General features: G+C 39.0%; 1 protein-coding gene across 1 annotated transcript; it reads right to left on the bottom strand.

The window, feature by feature from the left end:
- Positions 1 to 573: 573 nt before the first annotated feature.
- On the bottom strand, positions 574 to 6,005 carry LOC113360308 (mechanosensitive ion channel protein 6-like). Its single transcript, XM_026603831.1, has 5 exons — positions 4,069 to 6,005; positions 2,443 to 2,566; positions 1,547 to 1,840; positions 1,230 to 1,432; positions 574 to 1,099 (listed from the first exon to the last, which is right to left on the bottom strand). The coding sequence occupies exons 1-5, from the start codon at positions 6,003 to 6,005 to the stop codon at positions 808 to 810; spliced, it is 2,850 nt and encodes a 949-aa protein (XP_026459616.1). The 3' UTR covers positions 574 to 807.
- Positions 6,006 to 15,018: the final 9,013 nt, after the last annotated feature.

Here is a 15,018-nt window from a genome sequence, read left to right as displayed (position 1 = left end):
GGAGTTTCTGTCGTGTAGTCCAATTCATACATATAAGATAAGAAGTCAGAGGTGTTGGGCAGTACATCACAATGAACAAGTTCAAACAAACACCACTTATATTCCTTACCTTGTCGGTATAGATAGAAAAAAGAGCTGTTACGTAGATAACATTGACTGCTTTGATTTTACTAGTAAACAAGGACTAATTGACGGGGATATGCGGTGGTGTTGTGACATAATATTCGTAATTACTGATCAATGCTTCAATACCATGTCTACACAACTAAGTTTACCTTTCCTTCTCAAGGAACATTGTCTTCGCAATGGAGCACGACAGCGCTGGAAATGGAACCACTTTGAGAAGAAATATGAAGAACTATAGATTTTCGTTATGGTTTTTTTCTTTTCTTTTCGCATTCTGCCTTTGATTAGGTTTAGAGCTGTGTAATTATTCTCCTATTTTGCGCTGATCAATATTATTTGTAATCGATTCAAATTACATAGAAGAATAGAACCCAAATATATATGATGACAAACTAATAGCTCAGCAAATCTATATATTACATTATTAATGCTGTAATCACTGCGACACACAACTTTTAGCCTCCGGATGATGTTACATTATTAATGTGACATTCAAGTACTGTACTTTGATTTACAAAAGCAATATACTTCAAGCCCATCCTGGTGCTAATTCACTGTAAATCACTATTCAATGATTAAAATGCCAACTGATGATTTTTTATATATATGGACACATAAGATAAGCTCCGATACTTTGGAGGAAATCATAGCTCGACAGTCGTCGTATTTAGCTAGCAAAGATTAGAAATTGTTGCAAGCAGTCCAAGTCGAGGGAAGACGTTGGGAGGAAAAACCAGGCATATTTCTGACATTAACGTCAAGAGGCAGCATACGGTACTCAATGTCTAGTTCCCTGAGGACTTTAATCATCTCTTCTACTACGAGAGCCCTTCTCACGTACCTCTCCCCCATGTCTTGATGGTTCATTCGGTGTGTCAACCATACTGATATTTTGAGCCTGTTCAAATCGTCCACATCTCTCACTACAATCATTGGTGAAGGGTACCAATGTTCTCTTTTGTTTTCAATATACCTGCAAGATAAAATACAACAATATGGAAGTTAATCACAGAGAACCTCTTTGAACTGCACAAACATATTGATATATAAGCTTCAGAGTTGAAATACATAAAAACAGATGAAAGTGAGATTCTAAAACATACGCTGTCAGTCGCTTTTTCATGGTAGAGATCTTTTCCACCGGAGTTGAGACGTGGACACAGAAGTCGATTGAATCACCCATATCTGGACTTCGATATATATTGCTGATCGGCTTGGCGGCAAGAACACTGTTTGGGTATATAATCTTTTGGTTGTCATATCTTAAAAACACAGTAGTAAGGATGTTCATCTCTTCCACAACCATCTGAAACATTTATCAGTAAGAATAGGACTCGGTAGAATCGGTAGATATATCATACACTAACATACTGCATATATAATAGGCTAGCTAAGAACCATGCACTAGAACTTTGTGTACCTGAACATCTTCAACTTCACACCTATCACCAACATCAAAAGGATGCATCACAAACAAGAAGATAATAGCTTCGAATACCATCTTGCAGGTGTTTCCAAACATGAAAGCCACCAAAAGAAGTTGAGAACTGATGAGGACTAGAAACTTGGTGGTTGCTATCTCAAGTATGAGAACCCCGATAATCCCTATAAGGAAGCACACAACAACATTCACCATGCTGTGGAGTTGGTTTACGACCGTTTTTGTGTCATCGAGAGTCAAGGCAAGGGCTCTTCTCTCCCTAAAAGCGTTAACCTGACAAACAAGAGGTTCGTCATTTCATAAATGTAGTAGGCTATTTGAAATCTCTTGAGTCTTGAGGCCTTCTGTTTATTGTGAAACATGTGACTGAAAAATAATTTTTTAGATATGGGATAAAGAAGATATCATATGAGCAAAATTTTATGACTTGGCGCCAAAATATGTCAAGGGGAAAAAATGAAGAAATTTTGGTATATATGTATATTTAACTTGGGAGTTGGACCCGGCCAACTGGACTATTTCCCGCTGGTTTAACCTTTTGTTATTTGTTGGATCATTTGGAAAGAATAGAAAATGATCACTTTGGGAGGTATAGCTAGAACTAGGGAGTGAATTATTTTTTAATATTAAATCCACCTTGATGTTACGGAGTTTCTCTTTATAAAAATTCAAAGGAGTCTCGACCAATATCATTTTTTTCAGTTGAAAATTCTTTGTTTGTCGCTAATTCACTATTGAATTCTATAGGTATCATCATATGAACCACAAAAGTTGTGGGCACTTTTCCCTAAAATTTCATATGCTCTGAAGAAGACGTCTTCACAGAGATATCCATCAAATCAAATAATATAGAGTAAGAGAGAAAGGAATATTACCACCCATTTTTTCAGAGATTTCCTGCTGACTCTGTTGGTGTCTGTGGCTCCTTCAAATTGATTCATAGTCTTCTCGGCTTCCTCTTCTCTCATGAAGCGCATTATATCCTCGAGGTGGATAAACCTAGGAAAGAAAAAAAAGTTAATAAAGATGGACAAAAATAAACCACTAAAAATCAAGACTTACAAGAACAACATGCAAGTCCTACATTGTGGGAAAAACTCGTTACAAGATTTAACAAATGCAATTTCACACGGTAATCAAACGATTACCCAAAATGGTATGTAAGCATAATATTTCATCTTTGACTCATGCATGAGCCTCCATTTTTTATCTCTTAAGTGTGCAACACTACGTTGAGACAAAGACTGAACTCTAAATGGTATTTTCACGAAGGATTGAAACCCACTAGCAACTCCTTGTATTTTACCATGAGTCTCATACATGGCTCATTAATATGCTCAGTGTCAATGCGCACCACATATATATAGGAGATTGACTTTCAAATCCTTTTTCCCTATTGGTTATCAACCTTTCGTTTAGAAGTATGACTTTCTCCTTTACCCCTTCTTATGAGATGGCATCCTTGTCATGATTTTCATTAACCTTGACCTTAGCCTTGGAGATTAATTTTTGGTTAAGAAAGTGTTAAATCATATGTGTCATGTCTTTTTAAGACCTTCACCCCTAGTATTGGAGATGCTCTAAGGCCACTCTTGAGTCGTGAGTGTTTATATTTTCACTAAATTTTGTTAAGTTTTTACATAATTATCACACAATTGTCACAGAATCAGTATAACCCTGCACCTAGATCAATCAAACTTAAAATTTGGGAACTTCCTGTTTTTGCCGGTGCACACAACAAATACATGAATACGAAAGAAAGAAAAGATTAAGCAATTTTGACTAATTAAAGTAATAAATAAATATGAAAGAGGATGGGGACATAAAATCAAAACCTCTTGAAAAGACTGTAATTAATCTTTAATATGAATTCATACAAATTTGCATTACGCCGAAGAAATTAATTATTCGGGCACTCATTTGAAATGGGAAAATAATTCTACTCTCTATCCGTCCCAAATTAGATGAGTTAGTTGGTTTTAAATTTTGTCCCATAAATAGATGAGCTATATTACTAATTAAAGGGATATTTCTAAAATTATGTTTTTAATTTATTATTGTTACTATAATAAATATGTATAATTTGATAGTTATGTTTATATTCATTACGTGTATTTTAAAATGATTTTCAACGAATATAAAGTTTACGAAAAATCGTGGTATAGTTTAATGGATAAATCTTCTAAGTTTTACTAATTATTATCCATAAGAGTATAATTGTAAAAAAACTTAAACATAATCCACTTTCCTCTTTGCCTTAAAAATTGTGTAAACTACAACTAGCTCATCTAATTTGGGACGAAGTGAGTATATTTTAATTTTCCCAACTGATTTAATTTTCGAAATTATGTAAAGAAGGTTGAGATTCTAACATGGATGGTAATATATGTCCATTCGTTAAAACATCAGCCGATCAAATTAGCATGCTAGTATCCAGTCTTTAGAGGAGCGTGCAAAAAAAATGGACAAAAATAAAAGACAAGTAGAAATGGAAGACTTACTTGGAATAGGGCTTAGCCACATTGTTGAATATCTTCCTTGCTGCAGACTTGGCTTCGAATTCGCTTCTGATTGTCGTTGCTGACTCCTCCTCATCACAATCACAAGAATCTTGAATCTTCTCATCAAGTGTAGTTATTACGCCATGACGAATTATCTTCATCAACCGCTTCATTTTCCAAGCAGAGATATTTTTCTGGTTCAATCTGTGCAATTCATCAATGGAAATACCCTCATCTTTTTTACTTGGAGTATTATTTCCTGAGGCTCTAATACCACTTTTAAACTTAGAACTATTTTTAATTCTCCCACTTCCAATAACCTTCCCACTCTTCATTGGTGGAAAAGCTGTTTCCCTAAGATCAGCTGGCATAGTAGCTCCCGCATTCTGAAGATTCTGCACTTCAGCCATTACTTGTTCTTCTTCTTCCTGGTTACGCTGAATCTCAATTATCGGCGGACATGATAATGTCTCAATCACATACTGGGTAAACAATGAATCTTGAATTCGATCAAAGTAAGTGCTTACATGAAAAGATGAAGCCAAAACCTTCACCAGAAGAGTCTTCACTAGCCATAACAATGTACCCACTAACAAAAGGATCAAAAACTTGGTTATGTAAACCGGTATATTGGTTTTATCCTTGATCACATCTCTAGCAACTTTTTTATCAAACAAGTACTGCCAAGCTAATAAAACCAGACCTAGCCATAGACAATTCTGCACAGCTTTTCTCAACCCATAAACAAAATACAAAACCCTTTTCCTTAAAATAAAGTTTCTCTCAATGAAGAAAACAACAATTCTAATTCCCCAGCCAGAAACCAATCTCCCACAAATCAAAACAAATACTATTATCTCCCATTTCCATAGAGGAAGCGCCCACAGTCTCCTCTTACTAAGTTCATGAATAGTAAGTGAACAAACTAATGCACCCAAGATTAACATAAGACTAACCCATTGGAGAATAACTAAAGGACTAAAAAACTTTGATTTCTTATACTTATCTGGGATGTCCTCTACAGCAAAAGGATCTTCTTCTTCATCATCTTCCATTAGTCTTGATGATTTACCTATAAACCCAGATCTTAATTGCGCTGATTTTGCTGGTACTCTCCCTGTCCCTGATCTCTTATCTGGTGGAGGATCCATTAATCTTGATTTCATAGTCTTAGTCCTCAAAAAATTTGAGTTCTTCTTATAGGAAGAAAATTTTGAGTTCCTATTAAAAGAATCATTTGAAGTACCTCCATCACGATTCTGATTGTTTTTTGTTTGCTGTAAATTCAGTTGGTAATCATCCACAGATGCTGCTTTACTTCTTCTCCTAACTGGTTGAGGAACAGACGATTGAGGAATGCCTTGTGGAGCAGTTTTGGTGATTAATGTAGGAGAAGCAGTAGGGAATAATGAGGTTTTTGGTGGTGGTGGTTTATATGGGTTTTCTTCAATAATTGGTAAGCTAGTATTGTTTTTATGCTCGTTAACAAGTTCATCCATCTCTAAATCCATATCTAATGAAACTTCACCAGAAGCTTTCTGAAGATCTAAGAACTGATCGATCAGTTTTAATGGTGGATCATCTCTTAATCTCTGTGACTGTTTTTGTTGCTGCTGCTGTTCTTGTATAAAATTGAATTCCTCGATGGCTATGGCTGATAAACTTGTACCCTCATTATTACCACCTCTGACAGTATTATCGTTCTTGAAATCATAACTTGAACTTCTCAAAATCTGGTTTCCTCTGCTACTGCTTTCATCATCACCAGATTCACCACCACCGTCGATTTTTATGAGAACTTCTGTTCTCTTCACTGAACCATTGTTATCTTGCTGAAGTAATATGGGTTGTTTCTCTGGTGGAGCAGAAGAAGAAGAAGAATGCTTGTTTTTACCGCCACTACCTAAAGATGTTAGTGACTGTTTCAGCGACTCCATTTATGAATCAAACAGAGAAAAATGAAAAACCGAAATTTTATAGACCTTAGGAACTCAAACTTAACAACAGAGTGAAAAGAGTGTGAAAAGAGTGCGAAAACCAAAAGGGTGAGGGTTTGTATTACTGAGTACGTTTTTGTTGAAATTTGCTTCTAATGTTTGCATGCCCAAACCAGAGGTTTTATAATAGAAGTAGAACTGTAGACAAGGAATTAATTAGTGGGATGTGCAAAAGGAAGAGCTAATAAGTAATAACCAAACAAGTCAGGGAGGTTTAAAATTAATCATCACACTTTGATACGAGATATTAACGATGTCTTTTCACAGTTTGGGTACTTGGCCATGTTAAAAATGTGAGCATTTGACTGAGCTTTCCCACAAAAATGAACAGTTTCTTACCTTCCATAAAGACCACGTAATGGCACGAGGAAAAAGATTCCATATCCTCCTAGACTGAGAAGGACAAGAGGGATGTTAACACGATATAAGAGTTGCAATTCTACAGTACAAGGCACGGTGAAAGACTAATTAAGCCCCTTGGTGAAATAGTTCTATACCTCTCCCCTATTGGTGCATGCATCCTACTCTAGTTTATGCATGCTCTAAAAGTTCTTGCTATTCATACAGGATATCGAGATTTCTGATGTCACTGTATCAGAAACTATCATAGTCATAATAGGAGCAACTCTAGGGTTGTAAATAATACCCGAAAATACTCAGCCTGCCTGTATCCGCCCGAGCCTGCCTGTACCCGAAGTAGCCCAAAGCCTGTTATGGCCCGTCATGGACCACCCGGCCTGGCCTGGATTAATTTATTGGGCGGTCTCGGACTTTGCGATTAATTATGATGCCCGGCCTGGTGCCCGGCCTGAAAGCCTTCTATGTGCCGTTAATCATTTAATATCCTCTTAAAAGACTTAAAAGTTACAATTTTATAATTGTCAATTTTGTGTCAAGAAAAATAAAATATATAATTGCTTTTTTACTTATAATTAACCTTTTCAAAACATTAATGGTAATATATTTTCTTATTAGAAAGTTTATTGTACTCTAATTAATTATTTATTATAGGCTAAAATTAAATATTTGTCAGTGTAATTTAAATATAAAATAATACTATCACTTATGATATGCGATGTTGGAAAGGAAAGGATATTGTATTTAATACCGTTCATTTGAAAATTTAAACTTAAAAAAAAAAAATCAAAATAGTGGCATGTCCGGCCGATCTGGCCTGCCCGTATAAAAAGCGAGCTTTGGGTAGCAAATTATCTACTTGTGCCCGCCTGTCCGGCCTGAATTTAGGGCTCAAAAATATTAAGCCTGGCCTGCCCGGCCTGTCTTAATTTTTTGGTCGGGCGGCCCGGCCTGCCCGAATTTACACCCCTAAGCAACTCATTGCTAATGCCTAAGGGGATTCTCAAAGCAGTTTCTAGAAGCTCTGTTGTTTCTCATCAATGTAAAGTAGATCCCTTGTAATCCAAACTGACCACATCATTCAAGGAATTTAAAGCAAAAGCATCATTGTGGCAGGGCGGAGCCAAAAGATTTTCTATGAGGTGACAAATTTTTTTGAAGGTAAGCAAAATGGAAAAACAACATACTTTAGGTAGTTAATTTTAAGAAAATTAAAAATTACAGCAAAATTATGCTTGGGAGCCAGCCAAGTAGGGAACGCAACTACATGCCCTTGCCATGGGCTGGCTCCGTCCTTGCACTGTCGTAGGAAGGATCAGAACTAAGCCAATATCGTTTAGATGGAGCTAAGCCAATAACACAAATCAATCGTATGGTGAAAACGGAAACCTTTTTTTTTTAATTGGTAGAGAGTGAAAACATTTAAAAGTTGTTTGGATGAAGCTAACATTTTTGCTTCTGCAGAAGCAGTAATCAATCCCAACAATGACATTTTGCTTTACAAAAAGTCGGGGATAGACATAAAGCCTAACTTACACCGACAAAAGCCCCAAAATTACATTTTCATGGTGCCCATTTTTGTTGGGTCCAAATTTGTACATACCGACTTTGAACGGTTTTTTGGGACCAGCCTTTTTTTGGGGGACTATTGTTTTATTTTGGGTAAGACATTAGAAGTAATTCTAGGTCATCCCTTATATAAATATTTATCTTAATACCAAAATTACCCTCCTGATTATTTTTGTATAATGATTAGTTAGTGTGATTAATCATTGATTAAGGTTAAATTAATAGATTGTTTTTTTTAAAGTAGAATTATTGAGTGACTAAAGTGATAGAAGAAGAAGAAGATGGAGAAAAAAATTATTTTGAGATGGGTGAATATGGAGAAAAAACATCCTCTGGGTACCGAAGTATGCTTGTAACTTAGTGAATGTTGTTATAAATGGCCTAAAATATCTTCAAAATCAAAATTGTAACAAAAAATTTCAACCAGGTCAACAAAATTTGGTTAGATTATATGAAGAACATGTAACCGAACTTTCTGCAAATGCAGTTCGGTTAATAAATCCAAAATCACAGGCAACCGAACCAGAGCTTTAATGGAGTTTTTGTTTGTTCGGCTAGCTGATGAAAAATCAAATGTAATTGAACTACTATGCTTGAGTTTACAGAGTTTTGTCCGGTTCAGTCGACTCGACCACGTTGTAACCGAACTTTAAACAACAGAGTTCGGTAAGTTCGCAAAAAAAAAAATGCGATTAAACCGAACTCAACATTTGGCTATACAGAGAAGAGTTCGGTTTTGAAATTATTTTTGCGAATTAACCGAACTCTTTATATAGGTTTTCTGAGTAAAGTTCGGTTAGGATTTTTTTTTGCGATTAAACCGAACTCAACATTTGTCTATATAAAGAAGAGTTCGGTTTTGAAATTATTTTTGCGACTCAACCGAACTCAGGTGTTCGGTTAGGCAAAAAAAAATTCTTAACCGAAGTGTTCTTCGTGTTCTTCATTTTTAAAAGTTCGGTTGTAAAACTAGGGTTTTTTTCAAAATTATCCTAACCGAATTTACTATTGTAACCTCCAAATTCAACATATTTTGATGACTACGGCTCAAAATTTCAATCAAAAACGAATTAGAAGTAATGGGTTTGTGGGAAAATATTTATGGATAGGTTTGTTTATAAAAGATTGATTAATCGACGATGAAAACTCAATGAATCGACGACGATGAAAATTTGATGATTTTGATTAGTGGAAGAAGAAGTTGTAGATTAGTTATAATTTTAATTAGGTAAAAGGGTAAACTAGTCATCTCCACCTTTTATGATACCCCTTATAATTATAAGGAAGGTGGCTTAATCAAATCATGATCCCCTCAAAAAATTCATGGTCCCCAGAAAATGATTCCTGACTTTACGCTTTAGCCATGGATATAGAACTTTTCAAGCCTGTGTATCAAACATTTTTAATTCCGCCACTGTAACAAATAAACATTTCTCATTCTGAGAGGTCACTCTAAAACTTGTTTACAACTTAATTTTTGGTTTCTTAAATTATAAAAATTGAAAAATAAATTTTCAAAGTTATATCCAAATACCCTCCTAATGCTCGTGGAAGAAGTGCACCGTCAAAGTTTACTTTGCAAATAATCGCATGATACATATACAGTAGTCTCTTCTTTAAGAGCACATAAAGGATTCCATTAGGTTTCTAAATTAATTCTTGCATGGACAGCATTTTGACACATTTCGACGACAAGAAAATGACCTCTCTAGAGGAGGAAATCTTAGCTTTAAGAAGATCGTTTTGTCTTTAAAGGGGAAAGACAAATGGCATTCTCTCATCAAAAGCCTCCCCATTAAGGCATCAACCACAATAAACGGGAAAGACAAATGGCATTCTCTCATCAAAAGCCTCCCCATTAATCACAATCTCCACTCAGGAGGGTCTTCTAAAAGGCTAAGACACTATTTCCTACCACCCAAAGCTACAACAATTGAGATTTCGTTTCACATGATAATGCCATCGATCGACATGTTCCCTTCTCAAGCCATACGATTATTCTTCATGTCTCCTTGGAGTTTTACTATAGAGTATTACTACGTCACACACGGGTTGGTTAAAATAGCAATATCTGGGTCGGTTGATAGTGCTAGAACAGGTTAATTGCTGCCACGTAATAATAATAGCAATAATTCTGCATAGACCGCCCAAACAACCTAAACAAAAATTGCACAAACATATGATAAGTAGGCCCAGCCCTATTAGGAAAAACATGAGTCATGTTTTCGGCTTTTGGAGCATATGGGCGGTTTCTTTCCTGTCTATTTGGACGGTCTAAATAGAATTTTTGTAATAATAGTTGGTTGAAGAAGTGTTTCCTAATGATAATGATTACACGGCAATTACTTGTTGTCTATCTCTACTTATTTATATATATGCAAGTAGTTTATTTATAAAAACAAAAGACAAAACGACGACAAAAATCAGTAACTACATACATACAACAAAGAAAAAATACATTTTTGTTATAGGGAGGAAGTTTTCAGATCTAGGAAGTGGAAAACTCACACCTAACTCACTGATTTACTACCGAGTTAAATTTTAATATTTTCCGGACCAAACTCTCCTCTAAAGTTAATTCGTATATTACCAATGATTCGTAATGAGTTATGTTTAGTATGTAGTTGTGGACACACGAACTACGTGGGGGTCCGAATGCCCACAATCAATCGTTAACGTCTAAAGAGATTACGATGATGATACCCTGATGTGGATTCATTGGCTCAAAACCGTCGGGTTTATCATGGCCTCCTCCAACTTCCCCGTGCGTGGCGATCATGCATGGGATACAAGTATTAAAGGAAAACAAAACATATAAGCAAATACGTGCGGAGCTAAATGAATGTAAAGTGCTGAAATGTAAATAAGACCAAGGTTTACGTGGTTCAGCACTAAGGCCTACATCCACGGGGTTTGTTGTTCTACTATATTATTCACGGTTACACGAATAGTTGAATGACTTTGGGTTTACATATTTCTCTCCACTAGGGATTAACTTACCCTTACTATTCTCTCTCTTCTCTCCTTCTCTCCTGATGTTTTTCGATCCCCTTCCTCTTTGTGGAGATTGGGTATTTATAAGGTTGGAACGTGGGACCCATCTCTGAAGACCGTTGGAACCTTATCTTCTCGTGTCCTTGCGTCCATCACGCGGAGGTCTGCGTTTCCCCCTCGATCCCGCGGAGGCATCTTCGCTCGTTCCACAGGTTGGTCGACACGTGCACTGCTCAGAGTGTTTAATGCGGGTAGTTGAGGGGTCTGCTCGTGTCAGACAAGTGTCTTCTGCCCCTGTCAGTCCGTGTCAGCTAACTTTCTCTCCACCGTTGATCTTAGCCCTCTTCTGGGGATGAGATAAAGCAACTCCTAGGGGTTTATTTGGTGCTTCGTGACGCATCATGTTTTGATGTTTTGGCTTGCATGCTTTCCACGTACCTTTCTGTATACACGTGTCCGATAGTGAGATATATGTGTACACAATTTGCCCCTTTTCTTCGGGCTTAATGCTAATGGGTGCCTTGAAGAAAAACTATCGTCGCACATTCTTCTCACTCCTAATAACTTCTCCTAGATACTTGGGCACGTCTTTTATTCGTGCATTAACTGCTTATGTAACGGGCACGTTTTCCTATTTCTCCCTTAATTTCCTCTTTTCTTTCGGGTATTTTAAGGATAGAGAGGAAATTTAATTTCATTCTTCCTAAACACTCTCTCAGTTCATTCTTCCTTTAAATTTCCTGCCTGCCTTCATTGAACCTGTGACCTTAAATTCTTTGTCAGTCTTCATTGCACCTGTGATCTTAAATTCTGTCAGTCTTTATTGCACCTGTGATCTTAAATTCTCCCTTCATTGCACCTGCTTCCCTGTTCGTTTCTTCTACTTGCTGTTTTTGCCGGTGAGTTTTTCTTTTCTTATTTCACTGTTTTATGCCGTGTTGATTTGTGAATTTTCTGCTACTGTTGTTCCTTGTTTGTGATGAAGAACTTTTCTGATGCTTGCATACTAGTTTGCCCCTGTTCTTCATCTTAAATTAAGGAAGCCATTACTTCGAGGGTGAAATATTGAGCATGTATCCTAATTTTAGGGTTGCTATGTTATCGTGTTGTATTGCTATGGATGTGTTTTTTGATTTTTGGTTATGTGTGTAACTTGTTCTTGATTTTATTCTTTCCGCAGCCATGTCTGACCGTCCGCGGCCTACTTATGAGACTCCTGATTCTAGGTTGTCGAGATCTCCTCAGCGTCGAGAGTCTCAAGATGATGTTCGTCGGAGTCGAGTTTCTTCTGGAGCGAAAGCCTCGTCCTCGGGAAGAGATTCCTCGATAATTCCGTCTGGTTCACGAAGAGTCTTTAATCACTCAATGGTGCGTCCTCGTGAAGATACTAGGAGTACGCAGGCTCCGCCCCGCGCTGTTGCTTTTGACGTTCCTCCTTTACGTTCGTTAGTGCCCGAGCATCATCTACGGTCTTCTCCAACTTTTAAAGGGAAGAATACAAAGGGCGTAGCTCCTAGGGTTGAATCTTCAAAGAATCCCCCCGTGAAGAGAAAAGCGTCTGAAGCGTTTGTTAGTTCGTCCGGCCCCGCCGAGGAGGATGAGGCTGCTCCCTTGATACGCAGTGTCTCTGTTAGCAGGAAAAAAGTAACCTTCAAGCATATCGATCTTGAAATATTCAAGGAAAAGCATGAGCTTCAAGCCTTCGGGGTTCGTTTCTATGCCCCGAGGATGATATTACGTATGAGCTTATCTCCAAGTACGAATTCGATGAATTTCATTTGTTAACGACGGTTGGGGCCTTCGAGGCTGGTCTGATGCTGCCGTTGTACAAATCGGGTGATTCCTTTACTACGACGTGCTCGCTAGTCGTGAGGGTTCTTCCACCAATACTCATAGCCGTTCCGTATCCCAACTATCGGGGAATTATCTCGCGCCCTGAAGGAATGCTATCTGCGGAGTAAGGGGGAACGTCGATGACTTGCTACGTCCCCAATCCCTTGGAGAAGGAATGGTATACTCCTGAGAATTTCAATAACTCCTTCGGTGATTACGTCAATAGTAGGAATCGCAAGCCGTGGAGTGTCAGCCTTCGGAATCTCCTGCTCCTCGAGGCGAGATTCGTCTGTTAAATGAGGTCAGCGATGCCAAGCTGAAGTATGTTCCTGGCACGGAGGCGTCCAGTCGTCGGAAACTCTTCCCCGCGCGAGAAAGGATCAAGCGCGATCATGACTACGAGTGGCACGCCACTGTTATTGAGATAGTTGGTCCGTGGGCTTACGGTTGGATTCCTGGTCCCCGCGGATGGCGGCCACCGAGAATAGTAAGCCGCGCGAATCTCCTCCTGTTCGCTATGGAGATTTCTGCCCCTGGCGTCTGAACTTTGCGGGCATGAATTTTCCTTATGCCCTGGATGTCGTAGAGGGAGACGAGGAGGATGGTTCCGGTGCTATACCCCACCGAAGAATATCTCAGCTGCTCAGGTACGCAGATTCTAGCTGCGCTTCGTTTTTATAACTTCCATCAGACGGGAAAATAATTCCTTTTGTGGTGTCGGTTTCAGGTATTGAAGAAGAAAAAGATTAGGCCGAAGCAGTCTTCTACTACGGTGATGGGCGAGGTTGAGGCCCAAGAAGAAGTTACTAGTCCAGTGAACGAAGAGTTTGCTGAGGACGAGATTACAGATGGGGAGGAACGTACTGGTACCTCCCCTATCAATGTCGAAGAAGAGGTCTTCGCTGGTCACGCTGGTGATGAAGGAAGGAACAAGTGTGGTGGCGGATGATGTTGTCATCGGGGATGTTTCCGTCCCTGCTGGTGATGTCGCGGATACCCTTCCCACTTCTCAAGAATTTTCTTTCGATCGGATGTATTCCACGGGGGAGTTCTTTGACGAAGCCCTCGATTTTCCCGAGGACTTCTCTTTACTTTCCCCTAATGATATTGGGATGTTCTTGGTGGTGATGGTAATGGGATGCTACTGTAGAGGTGTTGGTGCGGAGGAGCCTGCTGTGCATGTAGGCGCGGAGGAGCATGCCAACATTCATGCTGAGGGGGTCGAGTCAGAGAAAGGAAAATCTGTTGTTGACGCGCCCGCCGATAGTCTTCCCCAGTCGCCGATGTCTGAGGGTGAGGACGCCATCATGAGTTGGTTTAAGGAGAGAATCTTCTGTTTGTCTCTCATCCCGCTCCTGTGGTTGTTGGGGAAAAGGAATCAACCGCGTATACCCGTCGCATGATGGAGATGTCTTCGAAGGCGCAGGTGTCTGAAGCCTGGGGAAAAAGGTTGACTGTTCCCGAAGCTACCCTCGTGCCGGAGCCTCCTACTTCTGTTGCCGATATGATGGCTATTGCCGACGGGTATCAATATGGCTTCCGCAGCAGCGTGTGCTGGAGGTAAATTTTCGTACATGCTTGTACGTGAGAATCGGACGCTTCGGTTGAATAATGTTTTGTCATCTTGATGTGTAGATGATGAGGAGCGAGCATTGCAACCACGTGCTGTATCAGTTCTTTAAAGCGAAATCTCTGAAGCTCGAGGCTAAGCTTCGTCACCGGGAAAAGGAATTATCTGCGGCTGAGGTGGAAATAGAAGAGCTGAAGAAAAGCCTTAAGGAGAAAGAAAAGCTGGGTGAAGCAGAGGCTGATCTTCGTTCAGAACTTATTGCAGTGCGCGCTGAGTTAGAGCAAACTCGTAGCCAAGTTTCCACTTTCACAGGTTTGGTTCTTTTCCCTCGCCGTATGTCGTCATTCTTTTATCTCTTAGTTGTTCTGTCTGAGTCTCCCCACCCTATGTCCAGTGGGTGGCATCCCCGAGCTGATATGGCTTCGAAACGAAAGAGCTCGGCAAAAATCTCGTATTAGAGATTTGGTTGAGAAGATTAAGAGTGAGGCTAAGAAATGGGATGCTCGGGCTGAGGTATGGCGGCGCGGCATGTTCAGATGGTCGACATGCAAAATCTGTACAACCATGATCGTGCTTTATTTAATGGCACACTGCTGTGGACCAGTGATAATCTGCGGGAAGCCCGTGAGC

This window comes from Papaver somniferum, chromosome 1 (genome assembly GCF_003573695.1).
Source record: "Papaver somniferum cultivar HN1 chromosome 1, ASM357369v1, whole genome shotgun sequence".
NCBI classification, from domain to species: domain Eukaryota; kingdom Viridiplantae; phylum Streptophyta; class Magnoliopsida; order Ranunculales; family Papaveraceae; genus Papaver; species Papaver somniferum.
Note: the sequence above shows the minus strand (reverse complement) of the source record. Positions and strands in the feature narration are given on the sequence as shown.